This window comes from Podarcis vaucheri, assembly GCF_965113315.1.
Source record: "Podarcis vaucheri genome assembly, chromosome: 16".
Lineage (NCBI taxonomy): Eukaryota > Metazoa > Chordata > Lepidosauria > Squamata > Lacertidae > Podarcis > Podarcis vaucheri.
In genome coordinates this window covers 19984220-19999675 of record NC_138754.1, presented here as the reverse complement: position 1 = coordinate 19999675, position 15456 = coordinate 19984220, and the positions used below count along the sequence as shown (strand labels likewise).

Sequence of the window (15456 nt, the reverse complement as noted above, 5' to 3'; positions counted from 1 at the left end):
GAACAGTGCAGGTTTTAGCAGAAGCCAAACTGCAGCGGAATGGAAACAACGCTGATTGCAAGGAATCCGGGACAGGGTGGGAATTGCTGCTTCCTCCCATCCCTAAGGTGGTACTTAAGTGATACGGCTTACCTGGTGATGATAGCCAGGTGGGGAGGGCTCATGCAAGCCCCCATGAACAGCACCACGTTCTCGTGCCGCGTCTGCCTGTATGCCATCACTTCCCTCTTGAAGGCTTTCAGCTGGTCCTCGTTATCGCGCTCAATGTCGATCAGGCGGATGGCCACCTCGCCGTGCCAGCGGCCGTGAAAGACCTGCCCAAAGCGACCCTTTCCAATCAGCTCGCCAATCTCCAGCTGCTCAAAGGGGATGTCCCACTCCTGGAGGAAGATGCTGGTCTGGCTGGCCTTGCGAGGGAAGTTGCGGGCAGAGAGGAGAGAGAGGTTCATCTCCTCGAAATCGTCCTCCGATTCCTCATCATTTCCCTGTTCGTTCTGGGGGTGGGGAAAACAAGGTAAATTTGTTTTTTTGCAAGTGGAGGTGATACCCATCGTCCCTGCATGGGGACGCCATTCACCTCTCAATCACCCAATGGCACAGTGATGTCAGGTGACCCACTTTCATCACGTGAGTGTGCCTCACTTCGAAACACTGGCAATCAGCTGATTGTAGGGCCTGGAAAAAGCTGTGCACAGGGCTTTACAGGGGGCACAAATCAATGGACTGGTGGTGCCGGAAACCCTCTTTTTGGACCAGCCTTGTTTTTACCTGCCCTACGCCAGATGTCCCATATAACATTGGTTGTAGGAAATATGGGCATGCCTTGACCGAAACAGCCACAAGGGCCAAATGTACAGCTCTGGTGGGCCTGATTAGGCCCACAAGCTGGAGGCCACCCAATGATGTTTTAAAGCAGATATGAGGAACCTTTGGCCTGCCAGCTGTTGTTGAACTCCCATCATCCATGGCCATTACTCATGATCTATGGGGCTGACAAGAGATGCAGATAAGCAACATCTGGAGGGCCAAAGGGTTTCCCACACCTGTTTTATAATCTATTTTATCTAGCCGATCCAACACAGCATCGGCCAGCCCTCAAGCTATGGATACCCGACAAGCCCTGAAAAAGCAGGCATGGGTTTGATCCCAATATGGGTGCAAATTCCTGCATTGCAGGGGGTTGGACTAGATGATCCATGGGGTCCCTTTCAACTCTATGATTCTACTCTCTTAAGATGGGCTTGGGTGTTAAATGTGTTGGTGATAGACAACCACAGATCACTACAGGTCAGGTTAGATGGCCCAGAGCATTTTGTGACTGCCAGTGGGCAGAGCGTCAAGCTGGAAGGAGAGGCAGGCATTGGGTGGGAAAAGCCCACAAAAGACCCCCTGACTCCCAGGAATAGAGGGGAGCCCACCACATGATTCTCCTTCCTGTGTGGTGCAGAGTGTTCCTTCACAAGTGACTTCTTGGGAGAGCACCACTTGCAAAGGAGCAGGATCGGTGCCTGTGCTGGACACAGGTACCGTTTCTGCCTGCTACAAGGCTTTCCTTCGGAAGAGAAGATGCTTGCAAAGTAGCAGCATCAGCACCTCTGCTGAACAGCTGTTCAGCACAGACGCCGATTCTGCCTGCTGCAAGGCTCTCCTTTGCAAAGGCACACCTGCAGAATTAAGCCCCCTACTCTCAGTCAGAAGCGGAGGTGGGAGAGGTGATGCTGTATGTTTAATTAGGTAAATAATAATAAAATGCCTTGCCCTCAAGCTACTTTGGGATCAAATTCAAGGTGGGGTGGGTCACCCTGATTCAGGACCCCTGAATTGAGGCCATGGGATGGATGGGGTGGTCACCAATTCTTGTGTGCATCTTACCTCAGAGGTTGGTTCCACTTCAATTTGAAGTAATGGGTTTCCTTCCAGGCTGCAGAGAAAACCAAATGTTGCAAATTATTAAGACTTGAAAGTTAGAAGCGCCAGGAGCACAGGGAAAGCTACCTTCCACAGAGTCAGACCATTGGTCCATCCAGTTCAGCATTCTCAACACTGACCATCAGTGGGTCTCCAAGCAGGGGACATCCCCAGTCCAACTTGAAGATGCCAGGGGGTTGAGCTTTGGACATTCTGCAGGCAACACAAATGCTCTAAGGGCTGAATTATTCCCACTTGAAAATCAATGGGACCAAACTTGTCACAAGTAACTAACCTTTCCCGCTGATGTCAACAGGACTGAAGGATGTCTAACTGAGGTTGCATCTGCACCACCATACATTGAATGCAGTATCATACGACTTTAAACAGTCATGCCTTCTTCCAAAGAATCCTGGGAGCTATAATTTATTAAGGGTGCTGAGAGTTTCCTGCTTGGCAGGGGGTTGGACTTGATGGCCCTTGTGGTCTCTTCCAACTCTATGATTCTATGATTCTATGATTCTATGAGTTGTGAGGAGATGATCCCGCTTTAAATGTACAATGCAGATGGGACCTTGGTCTCCATGGCAAGAGTCATTAAGCTCCCCCAGAATTTTCTTGAATGGGGGGCTGGAGAAGGGTCGCGGGAGATTGCCTCCCTTTGCAAATGAACAAAGGGCTGCAGTTTCTACAGCAAGTCACGTAAAAAGAATTATGGGATGCTGTTCTCTTCTTACGCCCTTCAAACAATCGAATGGGTCACTGCTCAAAGGCTTATAATATGAAGAAGGGAGGAAACACCAACCAAACAACCTTATAGACGAAATTATCCCTGTGTTATAATGCATGTCATCAACGAAGCACAGTTAATTTTGCCGAACAGCAACAATACGTTTGAAGCTCAGTGAAAATATAAATAGATCTGCAGGCCAAAGAGTCATTTCTTGTGAATCAGTTTGATGGGAGGCCAGACCCAATATGAGGTTGGGGCTTATCTCATAATTTCTCTTCCCTCTGCATGCTCCCCACCCCCACTAACAGAAAGGCCACTAGTTTTCTAAAATATGACATGTCAGTGATGAGGGTTTTCATCTGAAATGAAATGATTGTTTGACCCAGCCAGCTATACTGATGACTGGTGCAACAATTGGAAGATATGCAACAATTTATATAGGTATGGTTGATTGATTGACAAGCAAATTGTTTGCCGCAATGACAGATGGGGTGTCTGTGGATGAAGGACATTTTTATCTCAAGGACTTCCGGCAGAATGAAACGCGTCTCTGTATGCGCAGAAGCCACATTCGCACCATACATTCAAAGCACTATGATGCCACTTTTAAACAGTTGTGGCTTTCCCCAAAGGATTCTGGGAGTTGCAGTTTGCTAAGGGCGCCGAGAGTTTTTTGGAGGCCCCCATTGCCCTCTCAGAACTAGTTTTCACAGTGGTTTAAACCTTCAATCCTTCTTCCCAGGGAACTCTAGGAATTATAGCTCTAGGAAGCAAAGAGAGGCCTCCTAACAACTCTCAGCACCCGTCACAAAACTATAGCTCCCAGGATTCTTTGGAGGAAACCAGGAGTGTTTAAAGAGGTAACCTAGTGCATTCAATGTAGAATGTGGCCTGAGACTCATTATCACCTTTGTCCAAGGATGTAATGAAGGCCAGGTCCTGTCTTCTGGGAGGGAGTTCCATAGTTTAAGTATGAACTGCATAAAGAAGAGCTTTATTTTGTCTATCCTGAATCTTCCAATGTTCATTTTCATTAGATGTCTCTGAGAGATAGTATTATGAAAGAGGAAGACCATCTTTTCCCTATCCACTTTCTCTACCCCATACATAATTTTATACACCCCTATTACTTTGTGTACCTCAAGCATATTGAAACCACGGCCTTGTTTTTGAAAGCCCGTTTTGCTTTCAAACTGATTGGCACTTAACCACCCACATTTGCCATTAGAGGGAAGGCTGAGTTGAACTTCCCCTAACTGAAGATTGTTTGCCCTTGATGTGTCCCAAAACTAGCATCTTACCTCTGTACCCTTCCTTTGGTGTCATGGCAATCAATGTGGAGGGGGAGAAAATAAACTAAAGTAACTGAAACACTCCTGCGAACAGCAAGTGCGTTTTTACTTATATTTTAAATGGTGTCATTGCTGCTGTTTTCAAAAGCAGGGGGCCACAGTGCATTCCTGACAGTGCACTTCCACTTCAGGCGATTTTGGAATGCCGAAATGCAGACGAGGAGAGTTTTGCAAGCGTCTCCGAATGCAAGCAAAATGCAATGTACTAAGCAGCAGGCAAAGTTAGCCACAAAATTGACACTGGCTTGGAGGGAAGAAGATTGAACATCCCTTTTGAGCCCCCTAAGAATCACGCTGAGGCCATTTCTAATGTTGATTCCTCAGTCATGTCTCTGGAGTCCTGTTTATTTCGGAGGGATCTTCAAATTATTGCAAACAAGTAGTATGAGCCACTTGGCTTCACTCCTAGTGAATACACCTAGTTGCCGATTCCATTTTTCACCTGTGTTTTCACTGATTGCCAGCTAATCTCCCCCAGGCCTGGAGCCAGAGATTGCAGTAATAGCCGAGGCGCTGGCAGCACAAAGCTCCTCACCTAACATTATTTCTACTCCCAGTCCAACTCTCTCCATTTCGTATTTCAGATGAACAGAGAGGGCACCTTTTAATGAAGCAATAGCGAGGAGTGAATTTAGAGCCCAGAGATTGTCTTCTTAGACCAATAAAGACTGATGGTGAGAGGTTCCAGGGAGAAACTATTCACTGAGCATTCATCCTTGTTTGTGGGGCTGGTTAGATGACATCGATCTACAGAGTCACCTAAGAGCAAGAGTTACCCCATAGCTCCCAGTTCAGGAGTGTGTCCACCCCTGTTGTTCAGCCCAGACACTGAGGTCCAGCTCCAAGGGCCTTCTGGCAGTTCCCTCACTGTGAGAGCTTCACTATACAGCTTCTGCAGAATGCTGAAGATGCAACTCTTAACCCTGACATTTGATCCTTGAGCTCTAGGTTTCTAAGACCCACCTTATTTTTGTGGTTGTAAGTTGTTTCAAACTGTTCTTAATATTGCGCTTTAATGTTGCAACCTGCCCTGGGACGGTAGGGTGAAGGGCTGGTAAATAATAATTATAATGCGATAGTGAAGGCAACATATAAAAGTGCATTATGTTAGGAGAAATCGCTTTACAAAAATATGCAGTATTAGGCAAAACTGCATAAGAATTGGGTGCGTTAGGACAAATTCCTACTAGAATGCTGATTAATATTCATGGGGATTTAGAAAAGAAAGGAATCACAAACAGGAATGGAAATGTGGAGAACTAGAGACTGGGAAACTGAAAAGAACCAAAGTTGACCGATTTGCCCACCCCTAGTTGAGACTTGGTTGAAATTTCAAAAACTAAGCTGAGGCTGAGCCTCCCTGTAAGGAGAAACGCCGTTGTCTTCAGCTCAGGTGTGGCAGCCATCACAAACAGGTCCCTTTTCCGTCAAGGGTTTCTCAGCAGGGAGAGCGAGCAGGAGCAAAGCCTTCTGGGAGTCATTTGCCTGCAACTTTACACAAACACCTGCAAAGACTGAATTGCCTTCAGTAAGTTTGTGGGGCAGGGGGGGGGAGGCGGGAGAGGAGAGACATTAATTTTTAAAAGCGGGAGCCGACTTTGGCAATTTGTCTGTAATAATAATAATAATAATAATAATAATAATAATTTATTATTTGTACCCCGCCCATCTGGCTGGGTTTCCCCAGCCACTCTGGGCGGCTTCCACAGAAACCAAAAAAACATTAAAATATCATACATTAAAAGCTTCCCTGAATAGGGCCGCCTTAAGATGTTTTCTGAATGTCAGGTAGTTTTCCATCACCTTGACATCCGATGGGAGGGCATTCCACAGGGCGGGCGCCACCACCGAAAAGGCCCTCTGCCTGGTTCCCTGTAGCTTCGCTTCTCGCAATGAGGGAACCGCCAGAAGGCCCTCGGCGCTGGACCTCAGTGTCCGGGCAGAACGATGGGGGTGGAGACGCTCCTTCAGGTATACTGGGCCGTAAGCCCCGAGTTAGAGCAGCGGAGGATTCTTTAATCTGCTGCGCACAAACAGCTGCCACTCTGAGATCTCGAGCCTTGCAGAGAAGTCAATTACTCCTGCCTAAAAGCCTGGGAGAAGAAGCCTTCCCAGTGGGACTGGCAGGCCAGTCGCTTCCCGCATCACGAGCGCTGTTCCCTGCTCTGCGTTCCCTTCGCTTTGACCTTTGCAATCCAACACAAGCTTATCAAGTTACGAGCAGCGGTCAAAGCCAGGGGCTCCATGGATCTGTTTTTCAGTCATTACTGTATTTTAGCAAAGGATGGAGTCCGTACATTCCCAGGTGGGACCCAAAGGCACAGAGAACTGACACAGGAGATCTGTTCCATTGCATATTTTAATTAGGGAGACTTATATTTCAATGTTGATTGTTTTATTGTGCATATTCATTATCCTTTCTGTCTTGCATTTTATTCGGTGAACCACCCTGAGATCTTATGATGAAGGGCAGTGTATAAATCTAACTTATTCACTTTTAATAGCATTGTTGATGTTTGAGGCATTGATTCTGAGGTTCAAAGCCCAATAGAGCTTGGGACCAGGTTATAAGAACATAACAAAAGCCTGCTGGATCAGCCTAATGGTCCATCTTTTCCAGCATCCTCTTCTCACAGTGGCCATCCAGATGCCCGTGGAAAGCCTGCAAGCGGGACATAAGCGCCACAGCACTGAGAGGCAGAATCAGTGGAGGAAGAATATATAAAATATTGTCTCTCCCTTTATATACCCAGCTGGTCACCGAGTTCTGCAGGAGAGGGTCTCCTGTGTAGCATCTCATCAGGAAATCCGTTCTGTGCAACAGAACAACTGGGCCTTTGGAACTCCCTCCCCTTATACACCAGACAGGCACCTCCTCTCCTGTCTTTTTCTTTGCCTTCGCTTTTCAACAACGCTTTGAGTTATAAGCATCTGTATTGGATCTGAATTTGTTTTTGCATATGAAAACGTTTTAATCGTGTGAGTTCTTCCCCTGCCCCCAAATTGCTGTAAGCTTAAAATGCATTTTAAATGTGTACTTTAGTGCCAATTTCTGTACTTTTCTTTATTTCTTTATTTTTTTAAAAAAGCCTGCAGATTAACATAGGAATGGAGCCAGATGGATGCATGAGTAAACAAAGACGAAAGTGGCAGGAACCACTTGCTGTAAATTTCAAGAGGGGGAGGGCGCTGTTGCGCTCGGGTCCTGCCTTCGGGCTTCCCATTGGAGCATCTGGTGGTGAGAACTGGGCTAAATGGGCCCCACTTTGGGCTGATCCGGCAAAACTCTTCTTAGGACTGATTCATCCATCCATGAGCACACGATGCAGAGGAAAGCAGAAGTGTGTGTCCAGATTTGCAACTGGAATAAGTGGTACCTTGGGTTACAGACACTTCAGGTTACAGACGCTTCAGGTTACAGACTCCGCTTACCCAGAAATAGTACCTCGGGTTAAGAACTTTGCTTCAGGATGAGAACAGAAATTGCGCTCTGGCGGCGCGGTGGCAGCAGGAGGCCCCATTAGCTAAAGTGGTGCTTCAGGTTAAGAACAGTTTCAGGTTAAGAATGGACCTCTGGAACGAATTAAATACTTAACCCGAGGCACCACTGTATAGGAAGCTGCTTTGTACCAGGTGAATCTTTCTAGCTTCTCCTGTTAAGAAAACAGCACACGTTCACAAACTGCTGCACCCCAACTTCAATCGGGCTCTGATGCACCTATAGGCTCTTCCTACCAAATAATTACTAATGTTTTAAAACAGGGGCTATTGGGGGCAAGTGGACATTGCCCCACCATAAGGGCATAGGAAGAGTCTGCTTGGTCAGGCCAACGGCCCATCTAGTCCAGCCTCCTGCTCTAAGAGTGGCCAAGCAGATGCCCATTGTGGGAAACCAGCAAGCAGGATTCAAGCAAAAGAACAACAGTCTCCCCTCCTGCAGTTCCCAGCACCTGGGGGCAGAGCATAGTCTTCATGGCTAGCATCCATCAATAGCCCTCTCTTTCATGATTTTGTCCAATCCTCTTTTAAAGGAGCATCTCCACCCCCATCGTTCAGCCCGGACACTGAGGTCCAGTGCCAAGGGCCTTCTGGCGGTTCCCTTGCTGCGAGAAGCCAAGTTACAGGGAACCAGGCAGAGGGCCTTCTCGGTAGTGGCACCCGCCCTGTGGAACGCGCTCCCACCAGGTGTCAAAGAGAACAACAACTACCAGACTTTTAGAAGACACCTGAAGGCAGCCCTGTTTAGGGAAGCTTATAATGTTGAATAGACTATTGTATTTTAATCTTTTGTTGGAAGCCACCCAGGGTGGCTGGGGAGCCCAGCCAGATGGGCGGGGTAAAAATAATAAATTATTATTATTATTATTATTATTATTATTATTATTATTATTATTAAGCCATCCAAGTTGGTAGCCATCGCTGCCTCCTGCGGGAGGGAGTTCCACAGTTTAACTATGTGATTTGTGAAGAAGTACTTTCTTTTCTCTGCCCTGAATCTTGCAACATTTGGTGTCATTGGATGTCGACAAGTTCTGGTGTTGCAAGAGAGGGGCAAAAAACTTTTCCCTTTCTCCATGCCTCAGTCAGTCAGCCTGCCTGCCTGTCACCCTCCTTTTGACTTTGGGCGGCCCTGGCTGTCAACTTCCTCTTCCTTGGTCTGAGTTTTGTCCTTGTAGAACTCAGCAGGGAGGAAGACTGGGTGGCTCTGCCTGCCATGGGCTCTGTCACCACCTACTGTTGGCCTCCTTGCCTTCTGCCCTTCCAGTTAGCCCCATGGGAACAAGCCACCACTAGCCAGAGGGTAAACAGACAAGAGATGGAGATCTCAGGGTCATTTGCAACAGAACAGCAAATGGTTTCTGACTCTGAACTTTTTGAGAGCAACAAGAGCATAGTAACTCTTTCCGCCTAATTTAGGGGGCTAAAATGAAAAAAGCTAGTCAGGTGTGTTCTTCTTGTGTGAAAGGACTGCAAGGCCAGTTAAATTATGTAGGGATGGGGAAGAAATCTGATTCGGTTTGAATTTAAAGCACAATATCTTTCAAATTTTCTCTTTTCAAAATAATATGGGAACTGAAACACAGTCTCCTTCCAAATTCGGGCTTACCCAAATTTTGTGGCACAGTTTTCCAACCAACCAAAGTTTACAGAAATGCACGTATGAAGTGGATATGTGCATAAAAATGAATATATTTGTGAAAATAACATACGATAAAGGCATTATATCAGGAGAAAATGTTTGCAAAAGTGTATGAGCCTCAGCCATAACTCCTTGAAAAAATGTGTCTATTAGGAGAAATGCAGACTGAATTGTTGAAAGATTGTTGTTTTGGTTTTTTTTAAAAGGCAAATTGCTGCAAAAATGTGGAGAAGTGAAGTTAAGATTGGGACCAATCTTATTGGGACCAATAAGAACCAAGATTGACAGATCCTACCACTCCTAGTCACTAGAAACAAATCTCTGAGCTCAGGATGTGATCAGAGGCACCTATTCTTTCATTCTGCCTGGATGTGTCTGGCACCTGACTGTGGTTGGTAGATCGTGGGGTTCTAGTGAAAAAAACAAACTAGATCTGACAAGAAGTCTGCCTGCCCCTGTTTTGAAACTCTCTCTGCTCCCAGCTCATTTTCTCCCATCTCCGTTCTGTCCACCTGCAGTTTCCCCTTCACAGTTCTGATGAGTGAGAATCTTGTACGGGTGTGCACCTTATTAGTTTGAAACCAGTCTCCCTTTTCCTATTGTTCTCCTGTCTTTTGTCCTTTCCGTGGTGAGCCTTCCTTAACAAGTGACAGCTATGTTTCCTTTATTTCTACAGCCCTTCACATTCACCATAAGCAAACATGAAGGTGAAGTCAGCAGCCTCTGTTTTACCGGGAAGTGAAATTCGCACAACACCATGTAGAAGCACAGCTCTTTCCCAGACAGCGCAACTGAGAGAAGCATCTCTTGCCCAGCACGACTTAGATATATACCATATTTACCCAAATCTAATGCTCACCATTTTGGGGCCAAATTACGTTGTGAAAATTAAGGTGTACATTAGATTCAATGGCACATTTACACTCGCCAGCAAATACTTTTTTTGTTTTTTGTTTTGAGGTTCTGAAAATTGAGGTGCTCATTAGTTTCAATGACACATTAGACTTGAGTAAATACGGTAGCTCTTGCCCAGATTAACGTATTTACTTCTTTCATCACTTCATTGTAAAAAAAAAAAGAAACACCACACACCCTCAACGTAGTTTGCAAAAGATAAAACCGTAAAATCAAGACGAAATCACAACCATACTTTAAAACATACAAATGTTAAAATGCTAAAACAGATTAAAATTACTTCCACTTTCTAAGGTTAGAGACATAGATATTGCCCAACGTAACTTAGAGACATGGCTTGTCTTCCCAAAGAGCAACAGGAAGCTAACACTGATATGTCTAAGTCAGGGATGGAGCTAACTCCAAGCCTGAAGCCTGAACTGATCCTCCAAACATTTTTTTTTAATGGCTCTCTGAAGCACCAGTGATTGTGGTAGCACAGGCAAAGATAAAAACAAATAAATAAAAAGAGGTGTGGACAGAGCCTAGCACCCTGATGGGGATGCAAGTTTCCCCCTCTGTGGTTGTCAGGTTGATCAACTGAGGAGCAGAGAGTGGTTATAGCTTGCTCCTCAGCGGACCTGCGCTGATCCGCTGAGAAAGAGGGTATGTGTACACATGACTGGGTGTGCGAGCGAGTGGTGACTGCACCCACTTTTGGCCATACTGGCCTGAGGAGGTTTGGTCAAGGATGCATACAGCCCCCAGGCCAAAAAAAGTTAGCTACTCCTGGTCACAGCAGTTAATACATGGGAGATCTCCTTTGAGAGAGTCAACATCAAAACATGGGAAAACTGCCTTATATGATTGGATTGGATTGTATCCTGTGGTCTCTCTTGCACTGGCAGAAAGCTCTTCGGTCCAGCTGAGACTTGCATCAGCGGAAGGGGGCAATATTTGCAATTCCCCTAGAGCCCCCTGGGCTACATCCCAAAGGATCTCTCAACTTTCTCATAGACCCCTTCAATGCAAGAATCCTGCCCACAGCTGTCCCTGGGTGGACTTGAACCACCACCATTCTGGTTAGCAGCCAGACCCATGGTACCGCAGACTGGAGCAGATCTGAGGCATGGGGGGGGGCTAGAGGAAGTCTCTGATGGTCCAACGAGCCTTCCATCAGCACACCATGGGAAACAGCCCATTGGTACACAGCTCAGCTGGCAAGAACATCAGACTCTTAATCTCAGGACCATGGGTTCAAGCTCAACATTGGGGGGAAAGATTCCTTCAAACTCTACAATCCTATTTTTTTATGAAATTACTTCACCATATTAAAAAGACATTTGCGTGCACCCGCCACCCTGGCTTTCCTGTACGATTTCTTCATCTTCCCCTCCCCAGCGTAAATCTTACTCTCCTAAGAGGGCATTCCAGATCCAGATTCTAGGTCTACTACAATATCTACTAGGGAGAGGCAGGTTCTTCCAAGGAGAGGTCTCAATGGAGGTGGGCTTCAGAATAAGAGCAGAAATTCATGAGGACTACTCACATTGGGTTAGAATTCACTGGATGGAGGATGACTTGGGGCGCTCGGGTGGGCGTCTCGGGCACATCTGAAAGCAAAACAGGAGCCTGGTTCAGAGCAGGGAAAGATCGCACGTGCAATTCACATACTTAGCAGTGCCTGCATCATGTCTGCATAGCAAGCATCCTGCTGGCATATGTGACAAGAAGGCCAGTGTGGTGTAGTGGTTAGAGTGCCAGACCAAAAAGGGTTTTTAAAAAAGTGCCAGACTAAGACCTAGGAGACCATGGTTCGAATTCTCACTCAGTCATGAAGCTCACTTTGGGTGACCTTGAGCCAGTGACTATCTTTCAGCAAAACCTACACCACAGGGTTGTTGTGAGGATAAAACAAGGAGGGGAGAACCAAGTACTCTGCCTTGAGCCCCTTGAGGTAAAAGGTGTGATATAAATGTAAAAAAAATGGTTGCAGTTTTGAGGTAGAGGAGAATGAAATCATCACTATGAGTGTGCACCAGATTTGGCTGAGTCTAAAGCCGAATTGGGAATATTCAGAAGGATTGGTCAGGGTGGGTTGAGACAGCCCCAGAAATTTGGAGAGAATTGGATTTCAAAGGCTGGCTGAGTTCCAACTGAGGGAGCTCTTCTTATGTTCTTAATGCAAATGTAAAATTCCTTGTCGGTTGTTTTAGTTTTAGAATTTAAAATTTGACTAAAAACTGATGTACACAAATATGTGCCTTTGACCAAGATAACCCCCAGTCCCCAAAGCTGCTCTGATCGAGATGCTCTTCCAACTTTTAAATACCTGCTGAAAGCTTTTCTATGCAGGCAATTGAGTTAATGGATGACTGGTTTTATCAGTTTGTGTCGTTTTTATTGCATGGTTTTATGTAAAGTTGCTGTGCAGTGCTTTGGTGTTGTTGTTTTAATGAACAGCGGTATACAAATATTTAAAAAAAACACAGAGAGATGGAATTGCCTTTAAATATGAACTGAGTTGAGTTTCCCATCTCTACCGGGTATGAAATTGAATGTGTGGGGGAAACTGGCCATGTGTCAGATGAAGATGGGCTTTTGTGCAGGAGATGCCCCTGGGAGGCTGCAGCCGTTCTCGAGAAACTTACCTGGGAAGATGAATTGCTGCTTGTATTTGTAGTAATGAGAAGCTGTAAAGGAGAACAAGGATAGCTTAGGAAAGGTAAGTAGTCAGAGAGCACCAGTGCGCCTCTAAGAAATCAGACAGGAATGAGGCTTGTGAAACATCACCCAACAACCTCCCCCCAAAATAATTGCTTGCTTTGTATTTGTGCTCCCAGAGGATGCAGAGATGGCCATCAACCTAGATGGCTGATCTTCTCTGGGCTCAATGTTTAAGGAGACTCAGAAAGGAATCTTTTGGTGGGGCAGCGCTCCCTTTGCCCCAATGGACCAGCCCTCTACAGAGTAGACTGTGTGAAGGAACTGGACTGATGTTTTGAAAAAGAAATACTGGATATCATTTGTTTTGGGAATCACGGGGTGAACCTGGGTTCCTGAAGCAAACCCATGTCTGGCAGGTAAGCAAATCAGGAGGTGTCAAAACAAGGATGTAAAGTGTGGCTTGTGGACAGTCTAGTCTGTAGAGTGGATTAAGGCAAAAGTGGACCTTTTTCTGCTGTCTGTGGGCTGAGATATAAAAGCAGCTCAGGGACAGAGGAGGAGAAGCTGCTTCCTGGGAGGCCGACTAAAGATGACCCTGGGGAGAGTGCTGATAAAGAGGAAGATTCCATGCTCCAGTTCCTGGGCTTCCCTTCAGGTGTAAACAGTTCGCTTCTATTTTGCAACACATCATTGCTTTTGCGTGCTTTTATGTTGTCACCATTGCTGCTGCATTTTCTACATTTTGCAAAGGCCTGGGGTGGGTCTCTAGGTTTACTCTGACCACCAAGGAAATGGTTGTATGGAGGTTTAGTTAGTTATTTACTGCTTCTGTCCACTATATTTCTGTTCTAGAACAAAATTGTTTTTGTACTACGTGTCTCAGTGCTGTAGGCTGTCAAGACAGGACATAATATTTTTTCCTTTTATCTGATGAAAGAGAGAGAGAGAGAGAGTACGTACACACACACACACGTATGACCAAGCTGCATTTTTGCAATGGAAGGCAAATGAAATCGGAGTGAGTACTTTGAATCAAATATCAGTGGGTTGTAAAGGTGATTCATTGGTTTAAGCTAAATTTAAGAGTAATTCCAGGACATTTAGAGGATTTGCTTTAACCTTGCCCTTATTTTAAATGGGAAGTGCATTTGCTCATGTTTTGTGTCTGTCTTAATAGACATTTTATTGTATTATTTGCAATGGCCTATGGCTACTAAGCAATAAAGATTGATCATGCACTGAAAACAAGGAGGGAAATGCCCAGCCACACTAGTGATACAAACCAAAATGGTTCAGCTCCAGCAAGTCACTTTGGAGGCATCTTGAATACTACTCAAAGTAAATAAATGCCATCAAATGGACAAATAAATATAGCCTCTTTAACAAAATTCCACTATTAGCAGAATCCAGGGCTTTGCTTTCAAAAATTCTAATTCTGTTGGTAAAATGGGTCCATTCAAATTTTTAGTCGCCCCAGGCTGTGAAAATTCCAGCTGGGTAGCTGAGATCCAGGGACCCTACTGTAAAAATGGGCTGGGGTCTCATTAGTAGCATAGAATGTCTTTGGAGGACAGAGGCACAATGCGTCAAAAGAAGCACTTGCGCCAAGGATTGCTTTGAAAGGGAATTAGGCAAATGCACAGAGGAGAAGGCTACTATCCTGAGCACACCGTAGCTCACAGTAATTCCCACAAAATATACTGGGACTTAGTTCCTACATGGGATGGCCCTGCAAAGAAACCAAGCACTAGGGCTAAACAGAAGAGCTTATACAAACATCTACAAGGCATAACCTTGTCCAGAACTGAACACTAGGCATAGGACCATGGCCCTGCCAGGCCAGGGGAAGCCAGGAGTCTAAAAGCCTGTCCTGGTTAGGATGAGTTGTTGATGCAGAGGGGAACAGGGAAGCTTGGCGAGATCAGCTCGATCTCATGGGAAGAGGAGCAATAGAAAGTGAATGAATGACAATAAATTCCATTCACTTTCTATTGCTCCTCTTCCCATGAGATCGAGCTGATCTCGCCAAGCTTCCCTGTTTCCCTCTGCATCAACAACTCATCCTAACCAGCTGCCCAATCCCCTGCACATTTCTGCTGATAAGTAAGTGCGCACAGGGCCACAAGTTGTCGGCCGATCTCAACATCAGCTGCCAAGTGAAACCCGTTTCTGTTTAAGCAGGCGTTTGGCCTGTTGAGCTGATTTGGTTTCGTTCCACTACTCTGTGTTTTAATGAGTCCTCGGCTGAATGCTTTGGCCCAGACTTTCTCATCACTTTCAGTGGAGGAATGAAAATGCCCCCCTGGAGTTGGCCAAGAGTGATTAATTTTCGCTTGGGGATGGCGGATTGTCACTCATTTAGATGAGGCAGCAGAGGGCTTTCTAATTTTCTATTCTTTCTCTGCCTTCTCAACTTCACCTGTCGTCTGTTGGTTACACGTTGGGGCTAGTCTGGAGAGAGCTGAACCACGAGTCCAGATTCAGATGACAAGCTAAGACAAACCATGGCGCTCAGCACAGCACAACAGCAAAATGGCAAAGCTGCAATCTCCCTGGAAGTCCCCATGTTTGCACTAAGCAGTGGTTTAGTGTGACATTCAATACAAGTCTGTCTGGATCTGTGGCTCAGCTGGAACTGTCTGGGGTGCTGACTGCTTTGTCTGCCTTTTTTGGAACTCAACCTCTACTTTGCCCTACTTTGCTGACCTGCACCTATCCTCTGCCTTGTTTGACTGATCCCACAAGAATTTAACCTCTGCTTT

At 45.8% G+C, this 15456-nt stretch overlaps 1 protein-coding gene across 1 annotated transcript in view; it reads right to left on the bottom strand.

Annotated features, from left to right (window-relative positions):
- The window catches only part of KSR2 (kinase suppressor of ras 2), a gene marked incomplete at its 3' end in the record, with an annotated part of 188748 nt that overhangs the window by 43904 nt on the left and 129388 nt on the right, over positions 1-15456 (bottom strand). Inside the window, exons 11-14 of the mRNA XM_082202891.1 lie at positions 12679-12720; positions 11577-11640; positions 1873-1921; positions 133-494 (exon numbers count right to left, since the gene is read on the bottom strand). Coding sequence (XP_082059017.1) covers positions 133-494; positions 1873-1921; positions 11577-11640; positions 12679-12720 — 517 coding nt within the window. The remainder of the gene's footprint in view (positions 1-132; positions 495-1872; positions 1922-11576; positions 11641-12678; positions 12721-15456) is intronic.